We start from the raw sequence: 21,275 nt of genomic DNA on the forward strand, positions 1-21,275 counted from the left end.
ATAGTGCCAAAAGTCCAAGTTGGAGGTGGTGGGGTGACCGTTTGGGCTGCTTTTCATGCAGGGGGAAAAACTGACCTGGTTGTTCTGAATGGAAACCTGAACCAGTTCAAGTACAGGGTCATTCTGGAAGAAACATTGCTTCCATTTGCTCGTGCAGCCTTTTGAGGAAACTTTGTCTTCCAAGATGACAATGCACGGCCTCATCGTGCTCGCATGATCCAACACTTTCTTGCTGACCGTGGTGTAGAGCATATGAGGTGGCCTGCCGTGTACCCGGATATGAATCCGATAGAGAACTTGTGGGCAGAATTAATGCGTCAAATCGACAACTTGGACCAGCAGCCGACCACCAGCAGCAGCAGCAGCAGCAGCAGCGACCAGCAGCAGCGACCTCTGTGCATGAATTGCAGCAGGCTATTGTCACTGCATGGCAAGCGATTCCTGTCCAAACATTGGCAAATCTCGTGAACAACATGCCTCGACGTGTACGTGCTCTCCTGAATGCTCGTGGGGGTTACACGAAGTACTGAACTGTAATTTTACTGTCCGTAATCCCAGTCATAATTTAGCTTTTGTTTTTGTTGAAATTTTTTTTGGCTAATGTGCAAAATAAAGAGATACTTCTGGAAAACGTATAGAAGTTTAACACAGAACTGTCCGTGAATTGAGTTCGATATCAGTTTACATCACTTTGGCCTCGGTATTGGAGTAGGGACACCCCTCTGAGCATTTCGTTTCAGGATCTTTGACACCTGAACTTGAGTGATGCCATACTGCCGAGCAATAGCACGCTGTTTCATGCCAGAATTTCGTAAAGCCACCACTCCATGACAAACAGCATTGTCAAGTTGACGGACCATCTCCAGAGGAAACGGCAATAACTTTTGTAGACGTGCAGCAGTTGTTTTCCACTAATACAGAACGCAACAACCCTTATATACCCGATTGTGAAGCCAATCGTCAAATGTACCTGTCCTTACATTTTGTCACGCCACCTGTGATATAATCCTGTTATTGACTTCTTGCTGCAAAAGACAATCAGTGACATGGTTCTTTCAACAAAGACATCACCGAAGGGTAAAATAAACTCACCAGATTGATATACCGAGTTCAGAAAGTAAACCCAAGTCAAGAAAAAATATATATTCCATATTAAATGCCAAGTCTGTAGTCACATTAATATTTTCTGCAGAAGCTCAACCTCACCTGTTTGGCAGTTGTGTTGCTGGAGAGTGTTTTGGCAACGAAAAGCTTTCAGACAAGCAGAACACTGCAAAGGAAACTCTTCATCCACCTAAAATAATGGAGTGAATTTTTAAAAAGCATTTTTTTTCAAAGCAACAATAAAATGACCCAAATTCGAAAATAATATTTGTAACAATAGTTAATGTAGGGGAACACACAAAATATAAGATCACACAAAGGATAAGAATCTTATGCCACAACAAAAAGTTTCCATTGTACATGAGATATAAATTTGTTATTGGGAGACAGAAGAGTGGAACAGGAAGTGATGAATGAAAAAGCGGAGTAGAAGGGATGATAAATCGAGACAAAAATTTTTGATTACGAAAGGAGCAAAGGAGCATTGAGACAGAAGGAAATTGTAAACTAAATTATTTTTGGAAAAGGGTTTGGGGGTAGATAAAATGTAAGCAAGATTAAAATGAAAATAAAAATGATTTTTTTATCATAAGTAAATAAAGCCATAATAGAAACAGAGGCCTGCAAAAGTATTGACCCCCTACCAATATTGCCACATTTAGATGAATTATGAATTATTTTGAAACAAATTTTCCAAATGAACTTTTTTGTACGTAACTGAAGAGATCAAACTAAACACTTATAGTAGAAGGAGGTTACATGCCACGAATACCTGCAAAAACCATGTACAAATCAAAATTCACTGGTTGCAAAAGTACTTAGCCCCTTAGGTCAGTACTTGGTGTAAGCACATTTTGCAGCATTTACTCCTGAGTGTTTTTGGGAAGGTCTCGACCAGCTTTGCAGTGTGATGGTGAAATTTTTACCAATTCTTCACGTGAAAATTGCTCTAGTTCTGCTAAGTTTCATGGAGATCGTTGATGGACTGGTCTTTTTTTCTTTCTTTTTTTGTATACAAGGTCGAGGCTCGTGAAAGAGCTAACATTAATCACACAAAAAGTCAAACCGACACGTAAAACATATAATAAGGGGAGAGGTAGACAAGATGGGGAGAGAGGGGGAAGGACACAAACACAACATTTGAGAGCAGGGACATAGAGAGATCTGTGGGAGGGAGAGGGCTTGGGGGAAGGTGGGAGAGGTAGAAAACACATGGACACTGCAAGGACTTCCAGGGAAGAATTTGGAATTTCAAAAAAGTGGATCTGGAATGAATTAGCGGGGGTAGAAAAGATCAAGGTTTTGGATGGGGGAAGATAAGAGATGGTGATGAACAGCTGTTTTAAAGACATGGAGGGAGGAGCGGGATTGACGAGAGTGGGGGAGTTTGTTCCAGAGGCGGGAGAAAAGAGGAATGAAAGAGTGAAGGTGAGCAGAGAGTCTTGATTTTGGCAATTTAACCATAATAGGGTTGCTGGTAGATCTTGTGCGACCTATAGGAATATTTGGGGGACAGAGCACAGAGAGAGCTGGGGGAGCAAGGCCGGAGAGGAGTCGGTAGAAGACAGAAAGACCACCAACCTGTCTGCAGTGAGTGAGTGAAAGGCCCTCGGAGTTGGCTTCATCGCAGGAGATTCCAATGATTCTGAAAACTTTGGTTTCAACAGCGTGAAGCCGAGCTAGGTGTGAGGCAGGAGCACCGACCCAGAGGGGGGAACAGTATTCCATTGAGCTGCGGATGAAAGCCTTGTATGTGGTGAGGAGCTCAGGTGTGCCAAGGAAGGACTTCGCCCGACGGAGGATGCTCAGTCGGCGACTGGCTTTGGAGGCCAGCTTGGAAATGTGGTTTTCCTAGGAAAGATCATGGCAGATAGTGAGACCCAAAAGCTTGAGCGACAGAACTTCTTGGAGAGGATTGTTGAGAAAATAGATGGGAGGGTTGTCGAGTCGGTCTTTTCGGAGATACATAGTAAGAGTGTGAGATTTGTCAGGATTGAAAGACATGTTCCACTTGTTTGACCAGTCTGTGATTTTGTCCAGGTCTGCAGAGAGTGAGGAGGCTGCAGACGGCCAATATGAGGGATAAGGAATGGAGCAGCAGAGAGTGGAGTCATCAGCAAAGAGACAGAGAGGATATTCCCGAGAGTCGGAGAGATCATTGATGAAGACCAGAAAAAGCATAGGGCCCAGAACACTGCCTTGGGGAACTCCAGCCTGAACAGGAAGGGGAGATGAGAGAAATCCATTCAGGGCCACACGTTGACTATGACCAGAGAGGACGTCCGCAAGCCATGCGTGGAGATTTCCGTGGATACCATCGGAGGAGAGTTTGGTGAGCAGAGCTGGGTGCCAGACTGTATCGAAGGCACGTGATATGTCGAGGGAGACAGCTCTGATTTCCTGTTTGGCATTGAGGACCTCCATCCATTGTTGAGACCAGAAGCAGCATGTCCAGAGTAGAATGACCTGGTCTGAATCCAAATTGATGATCGGAGATCAAGCCATTTGAGAAGAGGAAGGATTTGATACCCGAAGCAATGATAGATTCCATGACTTTGCTGATAATTGAGAGCAGGCTGATTGGTCTGTAGATGCAAGGGTCTGTTTTTGCACAATTTTTGTGTAAAGCGGTAATGTTTGCTGATTTCCAAGCAGATTGCAGATGACCTTGAGCAAAAGAGAGGGTGAAGAGAACAGAGAGAGGGTGAAGAGAACAGAGAGAGGGTGACATAGAGCGGCAGGGCAGGATTTTAGGACCCGTGGGCTGATGCCGTCTGGTCCAGTTGCAGAATCAGAGTCGAGGTTTGACAAAAACTTCTCCACCTTGTCAGGAGAGAAGGACACAGAGTTCAGGAGCAGTTGGGAACAAAGAGAGATAGCTTTGGGACACAATATTTTGAGGCAAGCACAGAGTTTAGGCATTCGGCTTTGTCATGTGCGGTGTCAACTGTGTAGCCATTTGAGGTAAGGGAGGGGATGGAGGGGGAACAAACACCAGAAACTGATTTGAGAGATCGGTCTTGAGAGTGAATAGATATTGTTTCCTGGCTCTCCTGAGGGTGGACACACACTTGTTTCGGACTTTGTGAAAGGAAATGAGATTTCCTTCCGTTGGATTTGCTTTCCAGGAGGCAAAGGCAAGTTGTTTCTGGGCAACTGCCTCACCACAAGATTCAGTATACCATGGATGGGAGGAAGGGTAAGACAACTGAAGACGAGATGGGATAAATCTGTGCATGAGAGAGAGCAGTTTGCTTTGGAAAAATTCCCAGGAAGAATTGATGTCAGAGGCAGTAGAGATGGGAGACCAGTCCAAATGATTGATGGCTGCTTGAAGACCGTGCTAGTTGGCCTGAGTGAAATTCCAGACTCGTCGACGCTGAGGAGGCTCTCTGAGAATGGCCAGAGAGATGTCCACTTTAACAAGCATATAATCAGAAGAACCAATTGGAGCAGAAGAAGAGCAGCAGACATTTGCAGGGAAGTTTGTCATAACCAAGTCTAGAAGAGAAGATACTCCATTGACTGAGATCCGGGTCGGGAAATTGACTGATTGTGTCAGTCCCAATGAGTCGCAGAAGTCCTTTGCTGAGATGCCATGGCTGGTGAGAGAGGAACCCACACCCAGCCAGCTGGCATGATGACAGTTGAAGTCGCCACATATGAGGAAGAGAGCGTTGGGATGAGTGGATAGAAGTTGGTCCATGTTGTCAGACAGCGAAATGTAAATGGAGTTATCACTGTTTGGAGGACGGTACAGAACACATGAACAAAAGGTGGGAGCGGAGAGGAAGCCGTAGCCAGAGGTACTCCTGGGGGTGGGGTGGAGAGAGGGCAGTGCAAGGAGAGCGAGGAAGAGAGTTTTTGATAAAGACAGCAACCCCACCACCAGGACGAGGCTCAGGTATATCATATCGAGGAGGGAGTAACCAGGAAGAGATATTAAGGAATCAGAGACATCTTGAAGGAGGAAAGTTTCTGTTAAGCAGATCAAGTCTGGATTGTCAGAAGCAACCTGAATGGAGAGATCAATCAGGTTTGAGCGAAGGCCCCGGATGTTTGAGGTCCATACCGTTAATGAAGAGAGAGAGGGGCAGCATCGGGTGCAGGACAGGGGAGGGGAGGGGTAGGGTCAGATGAAGGATGAGAGGGGGAGGTAGGGAGAGCAGTTGATAATGTGTCAGAGATTACAGAAGAGTTACAAGAAGGGGAAGTATGAGGAGGACAAAAGGTTTGATGGTGATGGGATGAGGCACAGTGAGGGGTTGTTTGAGGGGGGGGGGGGGGGGGCAGAGGAAAGTAGAAGGTTTGGGGAGGTGGAGGTATGAGATATAAGGGAGACGAAGTGGGGAGGAGGCAGCTTTGAGGAGGAGGGGGGAGGGGGGAGAATTGGATAGGGATTGTAGAGGGGGGGGGAGGGGAGATTTGAAGGGGAGGGGTTGGGGGGGAGTTTTGAAGGGGAGTGGCGAGTCGGGAGTTTTGAAGGGGAAGGGGAAGGGGGTTAGTTTAGAAAGTGGATGATTAATGAAAGACGAACATTTATTACAAATTGGGTTTATTGTGATTTTCAAGTTAGAGATCCGTTTAAGAACGATAGAGGAGGGGTGGAATGAAGGTGAGTTTAGAGCATGTAGGGAGAAAGATTTGTAAGAGATTGAATTTTTTTTTGAAGTGGCATGAGTTGCAGAGGAAATTGAAAAAAACCTTTTAAATAGAAAGAAAAACAGTGTGTTGCAATATACCACTGAATAAAACGTTGCAGGGGAAATTTTAAACATATTTAAATAATATTTAAACAAAGCCGTGAAAAACAATCATGCACAGTATTCACAAAATACTGACGGGGAGCGGAAGCCTAGAGGGACAACGACGAGTCACGTGAACAGGGCAAAAGGTGGAAGGCAAGGAGATAATGGGGGCGGGGCGAGACAGCGCACGTGGACAGAAGCACACGATGAGACAACAGCACACGTGGAGAAAAGGAAATAAATGTTTTGGTTTTTTTTGTTTGTTTTTTGGGGGTTGGGGGGGGGGGGGATTTAAAACATTAGACAAAGAGTAGATGTTCGGGGAAGTTCGGGGGAGAAGGGAAAAATCTACGAACCAAGCAAAAACAGCGAAGGAAGGAACTTAAGTCAACAAACTTCGACGGGGGAAGCCTCAGGCTACAAGGCCACAAGGCCGCACATGCGGAGCGAACAGAAAACGATTAATTCATTACGAGTTACAGGAAATTCAAACCAAAACTAAAGAGAAACAAACAATAACGCATCGAGGATAAAATAACGAGTGGAAATTTGACAAACACACGAATGGAAAAAATACTTCACTTTTGATGCCCGGAGAGAACAAAAGTCGCCACCTCAATCGAGAAACCGGAAGCGGAGGTCAAGTCTCACCATAGTCTCACCATAAATGTTCAATTGGGTTCAAGTCAGGATTCTGACTAGGCCATTCAAAAATATTTATTTTCTTATTATTCAGCCAGTGTGGCTTTACCTTAGTGCTTCAGATGATTGTCCTGCTGAAATGTGAATCTTCTGCACAGTTTCAGATGCATGGCTGACTCAAGCAGGTTTTTATCAATGATTCTCCTGTACTTTGAACCATCCATTGTCCCTTTAATCCTGACAAGCTTGCTAGTGCCTGATGATGAAAAGCAGCCCCATAACATGATGCTGCCACCACCATGCTTGACAGGAAGGTGTTGACTGGGTGATGTGCAAAGTTAGTCTTGCACTAAATGTAACGCTTTGAACTTCGACCAAAAAGTTCAATTTTTGTCTCGTCTTACCACAAAATGCTTCTCCGTATGCCGACAGTATCATTAAGATTTTTGGAGTTTTTGGGATGAAATCTTTCTCAGGATCAAGCATTAAGAGTTTTTAGATGCATCTTTTCAGTAATGGCTTTATTCTTGACACCTGCCGATAGCTTTGTGAAGCCAGCTTTGGAATGAAGCCAGCTTTGTGAAGGGAACGGGATATTGTTGATTGATGAACACTGATCCCCAACTCAGGCATAGAGCCTTGCAGATCCTTCAAAGTCATTGTTTGCTTCACAGTGGCATCACAAACCAGTTTCCTGCTTGCCAGACTGCTGAGTTTGATGGGCGACCTGATATGAGTAGAGTCTTGGTGGTATGATGCGTCTTCCACTTCTTAATGATAGATTTCACCATGCTCAAAGTGATAACGAGTGACTTTTGAAATCATAATTTAACCCTCTCCTGAGCGGTGCTTCTCCACCATTTTATGTCTGACTTATTTGGAAATCTCATTGGTCTTCAGGTTTACTTTATTGGTTGACCATGTGAGTTGTACGGTAAAACTCCTTATATAAGTGGGGGAGCTTAATTTTTAAGTTAAACCACTGATTACTAAAAGGTGAAACCTATTACACTTATTTTGTAACCGTTGAAACAAATAATTTGCTTTGACGCGATTTAGGGTTAATTACGCAAAGGGTTTGCATCGTTGCTGATTTTCTCTGTTAAGCCAACTTATTCACGTTGTATCTGCGTTTTTTTTTTTTGCTTTGTCACTTTGGAGATTCATATATATTTGTCGTTTGTGAAGATTCTATATATTAAGTTTGATTTGAAAGCATCATGAAATAAGCTGAGGTGGCATCAAACTTTGAAAACTTTGGAGGGGGTGAATACTTTTGCAGCCCACTGTAGGTCACATAACCATTTTCAAATTTATAGAACTAGAACACCCACTCCATAGGGAAGCAGCAGGAAGGGTCATGTTTTTATCCTCTCTGGGGTATATACATTACAGTAGATCTATGTATCGAACTACTCACTCCCTGTACCTACACATGCTCAACTGAGAATGTCAGGGGTATGTTCAGTTACCAGGTTTCATGTGGAGCACTTGCTAAGTGGCTTAAGCATTCAATCAAGCACTCCATTCAAAACTGTTGATAAGGAATGGCCGGCTTCACAAATGCAAGCTAGCTGCTTGGTAACTAAGCACACCCCGAGTTTCGTAGCGACTGCTTATAAGATAATCATACGTGTTTGTGGTTTATAATATTTTTGGAGTGCCCTCACGAAACGCGATGATAAGTTATTTATAAACGTTAACATGGCGTTTGTCCAAGGATAAAAAAAACCCTTGAGGAGGGAGTGAGGGGGGTGGGGGGTATTATTACTATTAATATTGTTTTGTAATAACATTAATATTATGCTATGATCATAAATGTTGTTATTACTTTTGTTATTAGAAGTGGCGTTGGAAAAATGCCACGATAGCTATGTTAACATAGCTATTATACTCCTTAACACTGATGTCCCCCAAAGAAGAAAACCCCATTAGGGAGAGGGACAAATTAAGTTGTTGCAACCTCCATCGTGTGATCCTTCATCCTCCTGTCAAGTTTGGTTGAGATTGGATAAGTAATGACCAAATGTATCGCTTTCAGACAGACACCAAATTGCGTATTTTAGTATGACTATGATGGACAATTAACGGGTGAGGATGCTGTATGTGTACCTGTGCACGGCTGTGCTTGTATGACACGTGCTGCTTCAGGCTCTCACGCCTTGTGAAGTCTTTCCCGCACTCCTCACAACGGAACATCTTGGCACCTATTTCAACAAAAAGCATAATGTGCTCTGACACATCAGTGTTGATAGTACTAGGGACGATTAGCACAAATTATATATAAAATGCTAGCAGAAGCCATTTACCGGATTAAGAAAAGATGAAATTACAGTATTTCGACTAAAAAAAAAAAGAGAAAAAACATACTCGTACATTGGCAACACTTAAAATAAAAAAAAGTCTAACTGACAATATTTCATGTAGTGAAGTTTTTATTTTCACAACATAGTTATAAAAATGACTTAAGGGGTTAATTCGGAAGTTATTTCATATTCAATGTTAGCCTAAAGCATTTTGTAGAAAGCTGTTTAGGATACTGCATTGAGAGAGCACCCTAACATGACAGCCCACCTGTCTGTTTCCTTTCCTCCTTGTTCCCTCTGTCTATAATATTTCTCAATCCTTCCCGGTTGTATTTTCTCACCCCCTACCATGGCAGAACAGCATTATGATCTCGGGCACACTGCGAGAACATGGTGGAACCGCAAGTGCCATCTCTGTCGTCCTGCGAGGAGATTGCGAACCCTGGTGTGGGACCTTTCAGTGAAGGGACAGTCCCCGCAGCAGATGACGTCAGGCCAGTAGCTATAAAACACCAGGCAGAGAAGTGCTCTGGCAGCCGGTCCCAGTACCAGTTGTGTGCATGCCAGTCACGGTTATGCTCCAGTGGAGGGCGAGGAGTTGGAGTGCTAGTCCAGCAGAGGGCTGGCTGAAGAGAGTGCAGCATGCCAGTAGCCCTCCAGCTGCAATACTAGCCAATCCAGCCTCAGTTCAAACGACGGGTAAACTCACCTGCAAACTAATCGGTGTACCATGCTGTGCCTTCCGGTCACCTAAAGTGAATCCCTCCTCATGTTCATCTCCCTATCTGTCTCCTCTTGCATTTGTCTTGTGTGCCCTTTACGTCTTTGAATAGGACCTTAGTTGAAGCGTAGCCACTGATTCAATCTGTGTCTAGCTTAAAAGCGCACCATTGGTTCCTGCAACCGTTTCCTCGTTCAGTGTCGAGTGATATTTTTAATACCTGTTGCTGTTTTGAGCCACGGATTTGCCCTACGGCATAATTAAATTATCATTGAACTGAACGCACGCCGAACTTCAGCGAACATAACAGATTATTTAATTCTGAACCACCACCACAACGAGGCTTATGGTAAGCGTTAGTGAAACATCTGCTCGGCGTCGTTAAGGAGACCTGACACCGTTGCAATATTCTTGCTTAATAAATATTGAAAGAAGCCTGACTGAATCAGGAAATTCAAATAAAAAAATCAGGATTCAGGGCCTGACTGAATCATCGGCAGTCTGCAGCCTCCTCACTCGCTGCAGACCTGGACAAAATCACAGACTGGGCAAACAAGTGGAACATGTCTTTCAATCCTGACAAATCTCACACTCTTACGATAACTCTCCAAAAAGACCGACTGGACAACCCTCCCATCCACTTTCTGAATAATCCTCTCCAATAAGTTCTGTCACTCAAGCTTTTGGGTCTCACTATCTGCCATGATCTTTCCTGGGAAAACCACATTTCAAATCTGGCCTCCAAAGCCAGTCGCCGACTGGGCATCCTCCGTCGTGCGAAGTCCTTCCTTGGCACACCTGAGCTCCTCACCACGTACAAGGCTTTCATCCACAGCTCAATGGAATACTGCTCTCCCCTCTGGGCTGGTGCTCCTGCCTCACACCTAGCTTGTCTTCACGCTGTTGAAACCAAAGCGTTCAGAATCATTGGAATCTCCCGCGATGAAGCCAACTCCAAGGGCCTTTCACTCACTCACCGCAGGCAGGTTGGTGGTCTTTCCGTCTTCTACCGACTCCTCTCTGGCCTTGCCCCCCCAGCTCTCTCTGGGCTCTGTCCCCCAAATATTCCTACAGGTCGCACAAGATCTGTCTGCAACCCTCTGATGGTTAAACTGCCAAAATCAAGACTCTCTGCTCACCTTCATTCCTCTTTTCTCCCGCCTCTGGAACAAACTCCCTCACTCTCTTCAATCCCACTCCACCGTCCAGGTCTTTAAAACAGCTGTTCACCACCATCTCTTATCTTCCCCCATCCAAAACCTTGATCTTTTCTACCACCGCAAATTTCACCCCAAAATCCACTTTTTTGAAATACCAACTTCTGTCCTGGAAGTCCTTGGTGTCCTTGTGTTTTATACCTCTAGTATAGTTTTATACCCCTTTTATACCTCTTTTATACCTTTTATACCTCTTTTATACCTCCCCCCCCCCCCTTCCCATGCCTCCTCCCCCCAAGCCCTCTCCCTCCCACACATCTCCCTGCTCTCAAATGTTATGTTTGTGTGCTTCCCCTTCTCTCCCCATCTTGTCTTCCGCTCCCTCTTTTTATATATCTTGTTTGTCTGGTTGATTTGTTTGTGAAATAAATGTTAGCTCTTTCACGAGCCTCGATTCAGTATACCAAAAAAAGAAAAAAGAAAAAAAAAAGCCCATGTTCTTAAATCCTGCAGTGCTGTTTTTGCTTCTCCTCTGTCTGTCTGTACCATAAACAAGAAGGGAGCAAAAATGGATTCCTTCAAGTACAGACCAGTTAACTTACTGTTAAACCTAAAGTATGCCATGGAATCAATAACTGCAGGTGAGGTATTTTCTCCTCTGAAACCACCTAATCTTGATTATCATTTTGGATTCACTCCCAAACACTTAAACTTTGACATGCCGCTGCTTCTCTCTCACCATTCATACGAGGTCAGGGTCTAAAGATGAGGTCAAGTCTGGCACCCGCTCTGCTTGCCAAGCTTTTGCCTGTTGCATCCAAGGCTACCTTCATTAATGGAAGCCCTCTCTCAATAGAAAATAGAGTTCCCTATGGCAGTGTATTGGCTGAACCTTGATATCTCCACCACCGAAGGTGGACGGGAGTTATGTATTCACCCCTGTTTGTCTGTCTGTGAGCAGGATATCTCAAAAAGTTATGAACTGATTCGGCCGAAACTTGGTGGACAAGGTTGGGTGTGTGTTAAGGATGAATAGATTCGATTTTGTTTCAGGTCCGTATCCAGATCCGTCTTATCAGTGAGATACAAAACGTAAACTGTTCAGTCTAGTAAAGTTATGTGCGTTCCCGAGTGCCGTTCTGGTTCGTTATATAATTAAGTGACCAAGAGTATAACTCTTTTCATCTTTGCAGATGAGCCCCCTTTATGCTGTACTGTATCCCATCCTCAGGCGTCAGGAAGGGCATCCGGCCATAAAAACATTGTCTCAAAAAGAGAACCATGACAATTACAACTGCATATGGGCAGGGTACAGCCCGAAGTGGAGATCGGTTTCTGAGGTTTGGGACATGGAATGTCGGGACAATAACAGGGAGATCAGGAGAAGTGGTGGAAGTATTGGTCAGAAGAAGAGTGGACATATGTTGTGTGCAAGAGACGAGATGGAAGGGAAGTGGTGTGAGAATGGTGACGGGTAGGCAGGGACAGAAATACAAGTTTGTGTGGCAAGGGTGCCCGGAAGGCATGAATGGTGTTGGTGTCCTGTTTTCTGAGGAGTTTGTAGACAGTGTGGTGAGTGTGACTAGAGTGAGTGATAGGTTGATGATAGTGAAAATGATGATTGGAAAGCTCTTGGTGAACGTCATCTCGGGATATGCTCCGCAGGTCGGTCGGAGCGATGAAGAGAAGGATAAGTTCTGGTGTGCGATAGAGAAGCTGATGGAAAACGTGAAAGATGAGGAAGTTGTTGTGGTAGGAGGAGACCTAAATGGACATGTAGGAAGGAGTATGGACGGTTTTGAGGGAGTTCATGGGGGTTACGGATATGGTGTGAGAAATGGAGAAGGTAAAAGGATTTTGGAGTTTGCTGATGGAGCTGATTTGTTGATTTGTAATACTCAGTTCCAGAAAGGGGATAATAAGCTTGTTACATACACGTCAGGTGGGTGGACGACAACCGTTGACTACCTGATGGTGCGTAGGCGAGATAGGGGGCACCTCCGGGACACAAAGGTGATCCCGGGGGAGGAGGCTGTTTCACAGCACCACTTGGTTGTCTGCGACATAAGGGTGAAAGGTGCGAGGAGAGCTCGGCAGGTGAAGTACCAACCGAGAATGAAGGTGTGGAGGTTGAAAGAGGTGACAGTAAGGGAGGCATTAAAAGAGAGGCCGAGTAGGGTAGAGGATGATGTGGTTGAGCTTGAACGTGGTTGGATGTCAATGAAAGATAGTCTGTTGGGAGCTGTTGGTGAGGTATGTGGATGGACAAAAGGACCACCGAGCCACTCGGAAACATGGTGGTGGAATGATGAAGTTGGAAAGAGGATTGACGAGAAGAGGAAGAAGTTCAAGGAGTGGCAGAAGGCGAAGGGTACGGGAGCAGAAAAAGCAGAGCATGAAAGTTATAAGGCAGCCAGGAAGGCTGCAAAGAAAGAGGTAGCAAAGGCACAGGAGGCATGTAGGAAAATGTTCGGAGAATGCTTGGATTCGGAAGAGGGTCAGAGAGCGGTATTCAGGATTGCAAAGCAGATAGCGAAAGAGAGGTGTGATGTGATGGGGGTGAGTTGCTTGAAGGATGAAGTGGGACAAATCGTTGTGGACCCAGATGGAATTAGAGGAAGATGGAAAAGATATATGGAAATGCTGTTGAATACAGAGAATGAATGGGATGGCAACATAGAGAGTAACCCAAATTTAGGACCGGCAGAGAAGATAACCGAGAAGGAAGTTGAGGAAGCGATAAAAGCAATGAAGAGTAGAAAAGCGGGAGGGCCGACGGGAGTTGTGGGAGATATGTTGAAGGCAGCAGGAAGTTGGGGTGTGAAGAGAATGACAGAGGTGGCGAAAGATCTGGTGGTGAAAGAAGGCCGCATTCCAGTAGATTGGGAACCGAGTACCCTAGTCCCTCTATACAAGAGGAATGGTGACCCTCTGGAGTGTTGCTTGAACCGAGCGATAAGGTTATTGGAGCATGGAATGAAGGTATTGGAAAGGGTGTTGGAGAGGAGGATAAGGAAGAAGGTGAAGATCGACGAAATGCAGTTTAGATTCATGCCAGGAAGAGAAACGACAGACGCGCTCTTTATTGTGAGGCAGTTGCAGGAGAAGTACATGGAGAAGAGGAAGAAGTTGTTTCTTGGGTTTGTTGATCTGGAGAAAGCATTTGATAGGGTTCCACGCGAAGTATTGACATGGGTATTGAGGAAGTTAGAAGTGGAGGAATGGTTGATCAGAGTAGTGATGGCAATGTACAAAAGAGCGCGCACAGCTGTAAGGACGAAGGACGGGAACAGTGGTGAGTTTGAGGTGAAGGTGGGAGTGCATCAGGGGTCGGTACTAAGTCTACTACTATTTGTAGCTGTGATGGATGTGCTGGCTCAGAATGTAAAGGAGGGTTTACCATGGGAGTTGTTGTATGCAGATGATCTAGTTTTGATTGCAGAAAGTATGGATGGACTGCAGGAAAAGATGAACAAGTGGAAGGAATGTATGGAGACAAAAGGTCTGAAGGTGAATATAGGAAAGACGAAAGTGATGGCAAGTGGTAAAGAATGTGGTGAGGTGGAAAGAACTGGGAAGTGGCCATGTGGTGTGTGCAGGAAGGGTGTCGGAGTGAACTCCATTCAATGTACAATGTGCGCTGAGTGGGTTCATCAAATATGTAGTGGTCTGAGAGGGTCATTAACCAGTGTGGCAGCTACATTCAAATGTAAGGTGTGCACAGAGGGAGCTGCAGATGGAGGAAATGTTGAGTTGGATCTTGGAGACGGCGTGAAGCTGGAAGGTGTGAAAACATTTTGCTACCCCGGAGACATGCTGAATGGAGAAGGTGGATCAGACTCGGCAACGGTTGCTCGAGTGAGATGTGCATGGAAGAAGTTTCGGGAACTGAGTGGCATGCTGATGAGGAGGGGAGTGTCGTTGAAGCTGAAGGGAAAGGTGTATGCTGCATGTGTGAGAAGTGTTATGATTTATGGGAGCGAGACATGGGTCATGAATGTAGAGCAGCAACGAAGGCTGGAAAGGGTGGAAATGCGAATGGTTCGGTGGATGTGCGGAGTATCGTTGAGAGAGAGGAAGACAAATGATGAATTGCGAAAGATGATGGGAATAGAGCCTGTGATTCATGCTGTGAAGAGGAACAGGTTGAGATGGTTTGGTCATGTGTTGAGGAAGGATGAAAGTGACTGGTTGAGAAGAGTGATGGAAATGAATGTAGAAGGAAGTAGAGGATGGGGAAGACCGAGAAAGACTTGGCTAAAGATGGTGGAAGAAGAAATGCGGGCAAGGGGGTTAACAAGGAGAGATGCAGAAAATAGGGCAAAATGGAGAAGATTGTCATGGGGACCGCAAGGCTAACCCCCGCTCTAGCAGGAAAAATGGCCTTAAAATGCATGTTGTTGTTGTTGTTGTTGTATCCCCTCCTAATGACAGGATGGCAGCAACTGCTTCCTTCTTTGCTGACATGGAAAGCATCAGATGTTGGTCTGACAAATTTAATATGTCATTCAAGCCAGGCAAATCACATAATCTCACCCTTTCTCTGCAGAAGGATTGTCTCATATGAATGATCGTTTTAAGGCCATTTTTCCCCGCTAAAGCGGGGGTTAGCCTTGCGGGCCCCATGACAATCATGGTTCCCTGTTTGAGGCAATGTTTTTATGGCCGGATGCCCTTCCTGGCACCAACCCTTAGTCGCCTCTTACGATGCGCAGGGATACGGTGTACCTATTCTGAATCGGGGTACACACCGTTGATCACAGCAAGCTGGTATTCATCCCAGAAAGCTGGTACTCAATTTGCCGACCTCGGAAGGATGACAGGCTGAGTCAACCCCCCTGGCGTTAATTCAGCGGTCGACCGGGATTCGAACCCAGGATCCTAGGGTCCCAAGCCGGCACCCTAACCACTAAGCCAACTAACTGTCTCATAAACCCACCTAAATATTTCCACAATCAACTAATAGATATTCCTGATCCAAACTTGACTCAAAGATTACTATGTTCCCCTTTCCTTTATTCTTTCATCATTCATTCCATTGAATGTTATGTACACCCGTTGTGCCAAGGTCCATATGGTACCTTTCTTCCTTCAGTTACATTACCTTACTTATTTTCTCTTCAAATAAAAACAACACACGACAGCTGTCTTCTCAATTTCTTATTGATAAAATCCCACTCCTCCCTCCAGGTCTTTAAAACAGCTGTTCACCACCATCTGTTGTCTTCCCCCATCCAAAACCTTGATCTTTTCTACCCCCATTAATTCACCCCAGATCCACTTTTTTGAAATTTTGACTTCTTTCCTGGAAGTCCTAGCAGTGTCCATGTGTTTTATACCTCTCCCACCCCCCCCCAACCCCCCTTTCCGGTGACTCCTCCACCCAAGCCCTCTACCTCCCACAGATCTCCCGATGTCCCTGCTCTCAAATGTTGTACTTGTGTGCTTCCCTCTCTCTCCCCATCTCATCTCCCGCTCCCTTTATCTTATGTTTTTTGTTTCAGTTTGTCTTTTTGTGATTAATGTTAGCTCTTGCACGAGCCTTGATCTTGTATACAAAAAAAAAAAAACATTGTGGAACTCATGTAATTACTCCTCAGAAAATATTTTAGTGTTTTAACATGGCCTGCATTGTAGCAGAAGAGGTATACACACTCGCCTTTGAGTTGTCTAGCCTGGGTTAGAACTGGCCCAACTATAAACGAGCACCCTGGTATTTTGCAGGCAGGGTGATACATCAATGTGCACCATCCATCGGATCAATGTTGAACTGGGAATCCCATTTGTTGGCATTAGTTAATGGACGTTAACAATCCCACAGTGTTCTACGCGACGAGTAGGCAAGCCATCGCCAGCACCCTAATCTATATTATAAAACAGGAGTGTCTGTCTGTCTGTCTGTCTGTCCGTCCGTCCGTCCTCAAACTACTCCCTCAGTTTTGGAGATAGCCCCTAAACGGTAGAACGTTTTGGGGTCCCAGCGGATGATGTAAGGTAGGTAGGAGATTTCATTAATTCTTCAATAAAATTATGATTTTGAAATTGACTCGATACCGAGCTGCCCCAAATCCAGAAGTGAACACGTGACGATAATGAGCTGGTTTGATAATATCTCAATACCATCGTCATTTAACACACCATTTTGTTAAAGTATCAATTTATGATTGGAATAATGTTTGGAATAGAGTGAATACAATTACGATTTTGAATTTCCAACCGTACGGAACTCTACTCCACATCCGGATGTAACATCAGCACGGATTTAAATATTTGTTTATGTCACAAGTGTTGGTAAAAGTTTATTTTTTATATTAATGCTATTTAATTTGTGATTGGAGTTATGCTGTTTGGAATTGAGTGAATAAAATTACGATTTTGAATTTCCAACGTACGGAACTGCTCCATATCCAGATGTAATGTCAGCACAGATTGAAATAATTGTTTATGTCACGAATGTTGTTAAAAGTTTATTTTTTATATTAATGCAATTTAATTTGTGATTGGAGTTGTGCAGTTTGCAATGAAAATAGAGATATTGAGTTCAAGTGAATGACAAAATGACGTGAGGGTTTCTACTTTCGAAGCGTGACATTCGCAGATTGCCATATGCAGATTCGCTATTGACTGGGTATAGAACCAAACCATTCAGACGGGTACGTTTTTCGTGGAAGTCCTTCACGAACCTGCCGTCCATGTCTGACATGCGACTGAAGGTGGCACAGGAATGTGGAATGTATTGGTTCCATGGTTTAGCATTCACCGTTTCTGCATTGTTTGTTTGATTTCAGCTCCCCACCCGTGCACAGCACGGGTACCTCGCTAGTCAAATTATAAATCCCTGCTCTAAACTATAGGGGTATTGCATATTAAACAAGCATTTTGAGTATTGTGCTGCAATACATGTCCCCTACCAGCAGTCTGTCGTCTGGAAAACTGTTGGGGAAATTACCAAAGTTCAAAGTGCCATAACTTTGTCAAAAATGATCGAAACGTCGTGAAGTTCGAACTTGATCTGTAACTTATCATGAGGAAACCATGTACCAAGTTTGAAATCATTAGCATTAAGAGTTTAGAAAAAAAGTCCGGAAAACTGTTCTTTGCGTGACGGACTGACGGACTGACGACAGACGGAGGGACGGCGTGCAAACCTATAGTCCCCTCCGGTGTGCACCGGTAGGGGACTAACAAACATTATGAGTATTGCGCTGCAATACATGTCCCCTACCGGCAGTCGTTCGTCCGGTAAACTGTTGGGGAAATTACCAAAGTTCAAAGTGCCATAACTTTGTCAAAAATGATCGAAACGTCGTGAAGTTCGAACTTGATCTGTAACTTATCATGAGGAAACCATGTACCAAGTTTGAAATCATTAGCATTAAGAGTTTGGAAAAAAAAGTCCGGAAAACTGTTCTTTGCATGACGGACTGAAAGACTGACAGACTGACAGACCGAGGGACGGAGTGCAAACCTATAGTCCCCTCCGGTGTACACCGGTAGGGGACTAATAAGAAGTGATTGAACTTATCCCTAACTATTAGTGTACCAATGTAAGTAAGCAACTGAAGTGCAGAAATTTCCTTAAAAGCTTGCAACCATGGCATTTACTTGGCAATGGATAGATAATATTAAAAATTGCAGAAGTCAACACAAGGACCGTCTGATTTATTTATACCATGTGAGCGCAGGTGCCTGTTGTAGTTGCTGCCATTTGAGAAGGAACGGTGACAGCGTTCACACACGAAAACCCGCTGTGGATGGCAGGATTTACGTGCTAAACGTCGCAGAGCCCCTGCCCTCCTCCCACTGTTGAACAGAAACAAACAAACAAAAATATTTTGGATTAATAATTTTGGTGTAATAAGACACAAATGCTGTAGAAGTGGACAATGTCAAAGGATAATTTATGCCTGTCTGGAAATTCAAGAAAAATTATACAATCTTCAAAAGTTTAATGAGAATGCCAAAGACCACTTTTATAGTATGGGAAGTTTCAACATCCTGCAGGAGTTATTGTGCGCTCATGTTGAAATATGATTAATTCCATTTACATGGCACTTACTTCTTTCTCTTCCCATTTGGGGTTGCTCCACGTGTAGGTCAAATCTGCAGTCTGTTCCTTCCACCTCAATCAAAGCTTCGTTTTCTGAACCAGATCCACCATGTTTTTTTCTGTAATAGTTACGTCCCTGTGTTGCTGTTGTGTTTTCGTCCAATTATGCAAGCTAAATCATACCTTGTTGTGCTAAATCATGAAATTCGTTTTTGTGTAGCCCAGGCCTATCAGCCATGAGCAAAATCATCCTGGTTTTGAGGTTGTTTGTCATTCTGTTTCTTTCCCCCAACTCCCTCTACCCCCGTTCTTCCTCCTCGCTTTAAAAAAAAAAAGAAACATTTTTCACTCCAGAACATGATCTCATTCGGCCTTCTACTTGTACTTCATGTACTCTTTTATTTATTTGTCCCCTGGTTATTCTGTTTCTTCCCGGCTATAATCTCCAGTTTAACAGGCCTGAACCTCGTCCTGGTGGGGAAGTTTTATCTTAGATCAAGAATTACCTGGAAAATCCTGTCATCTCTTTGCTTATGATTCCATCTCATCCTTCAGACAGGCAGGTCGGCAGGTGGCAGCCTCTTCCCACTCTCTGCAGACCTATATGGATGGAACCAGGAGCTTTCAATCCCGCTAAATCCCAAACACTCACCCGGTCTCGCCGAAAGGACCGTCTGGCAAATCCTCACGCCTAAGTCCGAAACAAACCACTTGAAGAGGTAAGGTCACTAAACCTTTGTCTATCCCAGGTTTTTGTAGGGTGCACATGGTCTGCCAGTAACCCTCTTCCTGTTAAACTCCTATAATCCAGCCTCACTACTCACCCCCACTCATTTGTTCCTCTTTACTCTCGCCTGTGGAATCAACTTCCCTAGTTTGTTTTTTCATCCTCCATCCATACTCATTATCTCTTCCACCCCAAATGAACTAATTCCCAAGCACTTCCTTTTTACAGGTTATTGTGATTTCCCCCTCTTCCCCCAAACCCCCCAACCACCTCCTCAGATCTTTTTGTTTGTTTTGTTCCTTTTTTGTTTCATTCCTGCTTTTCCGTTCCTCTTATTGCTGTGTTTCAATCAGCTTTGTGTGTGGCCTGTTCACTCTTCTATGTCCTTCTACCCCTCCCCTTGATCTCACTCTTACGTTTACTCAGCTGTTGTTGTTTCCCCTTTCCAATTTGTTCCCTTCCATTCTGCCCTAGCTCTTCCACAAGCCTCGATAATGTATACAAAAAAGAACTGCATTTTTCACTGTCTGTGAACTGCTCTCACCCTTCCAAACCCACAGGAGTACCTTTGGCTATGCTGTCCCATTTGCAACCACCTCTTGTTTGGCTGTGAGTTGGTTGTACTGTCCTCCCAACAAGGACGACTCCATTTGCATTTCCCTCTCTGCCAACATGGACATTGGACCAACTTATAACCACCCATCCGAATTCCATCTTCCTCATATGTGGTGATTTCAACTGTCACAATACAAATTATCAGGGTGTTCACTGTTCATAGCTCTTCAACCAACCATGGTAGTGCAGCAAAAGACCGATGTGATTCCATGTGCCTTATATAATCTGTGAACTTTCCAACCCAATTTCTACCAATGGCAAATCCTCCTTTCTGGACTAGGTAATGACCAATTTTTGTGCTTACATTTCCTGCTCCTCCACCGCTCCAATTGGTTCATCTGATCATGTATTTGTGAGAGTCAACATCTTTCTGGCTATAGTGAGAGCTACCTCAACACAGGACTCTGGCAGTTCACCCAGGTTGACTGACAGTGACAGCCAACTGCCATCTGACTCCAAGACTAGCCTTCCATTTCTACTTCTCCTGATATTAATGTTTTACGAGAATTCTTCCACAAAAGTCTGCTCTGCCTTATGTACAGATTTATCCAATCTCGGTTGCAGTTATCATATTCATACTCTCATCCCTGGTACACAGAATCCTGTGGTGAGGCAGTTGTATTCAAACAACTTGCATTCTCTTATTGGAAGGCAAATTCCACTGAATACAACCTCATATCATTCCACATAACCTATGGCAAGTGTTTGTGCACTTTTAGCAGAGCTAGTAAACATCTGACCAACCTCAAGACTGAGTTTTCAAATCTGTCTCCTTCCCAAAGACCTGGTGGTGCCTGGTCAAGTTTATCTCTGGTGTATGCTCCCCCTCCATCCCATTCCTCTCTTCAAATGGCACCACAGCCGACTACGCTCCTGAGAAGGCTGAATATCTCCTTGCCTTCCACCTTTAGCCCTGGTCACGTGACTCGTGGTTGTCCCTCTAGTCTAGGCCCTCTCCCCGTTGGTATTTTTGTGAATATAAGATTGTTCTTCATGGTTCTGTTTAAATAAGTTTAAACTTTCCCCTGCAGTGTTTTATTCAGTGGTATATTGCAACACGCTGCTTTTCTTCTTATTTAAAAGGCTTTTTTCAATTTCCTCTTCAATTCAGTCCACTTCAAAAAAAAATTCAATCTCTTATAATTCTTCCTCACTACATGCTCTAAATTCAAATTCAATCCACCCCTCCTCCATCGTTCTTAAAC

The 21,275-nt window shown here is 44.3% G+C and overlaps 1 protein-coding gene across 2 annotated transcripts in view; it reads right to left on the bottom strand.

Annotated features, from left to right (window-relative positions):
- The window catches only part of LOC137438659 (PR domain zinc finger protein 15), a 179,814-nt gene that overhangs the window by 76,333 nt on the left and 82,206 nt on the right, over window positions 1-21,275 (bottom strand). For both annotated transcript variants that reach the window (XM_068133897.2, XM_078767164.1), the window contains exons 10-12: window positions 18,351-18,481; window positions 8,607-8,701; window positions 1,207-1,294 (exon numbers count right to left, since the gene is read on the bottom strand). In XM_068133897.2, coding sequence (XP_067989998.1) covers window positions 1,207-1,294; window positions 8,607-8,701; window positions 18,351-18,481 — 314 coding nt within the window. The remainder of the gene's footprint in view (window positions 1-1,206; window positions 1,295-8,606; window positions 8,702-18,350; window positions 18,482-21,275) is intronic.

This window comes from Myxine glutinosa, chromosome 1, assembly GCF_964187855.1.
Source record: "Myxine glutinosa chromosome 1, kmMyxGlut1.1, whole genome shotgun sequence".
Lineage (NCBI taxonomy): Eukaryota > Metazoa > Chordata > Myxini > Myxiniformes > Myxinidae > Myxine > Myxine glutinosa.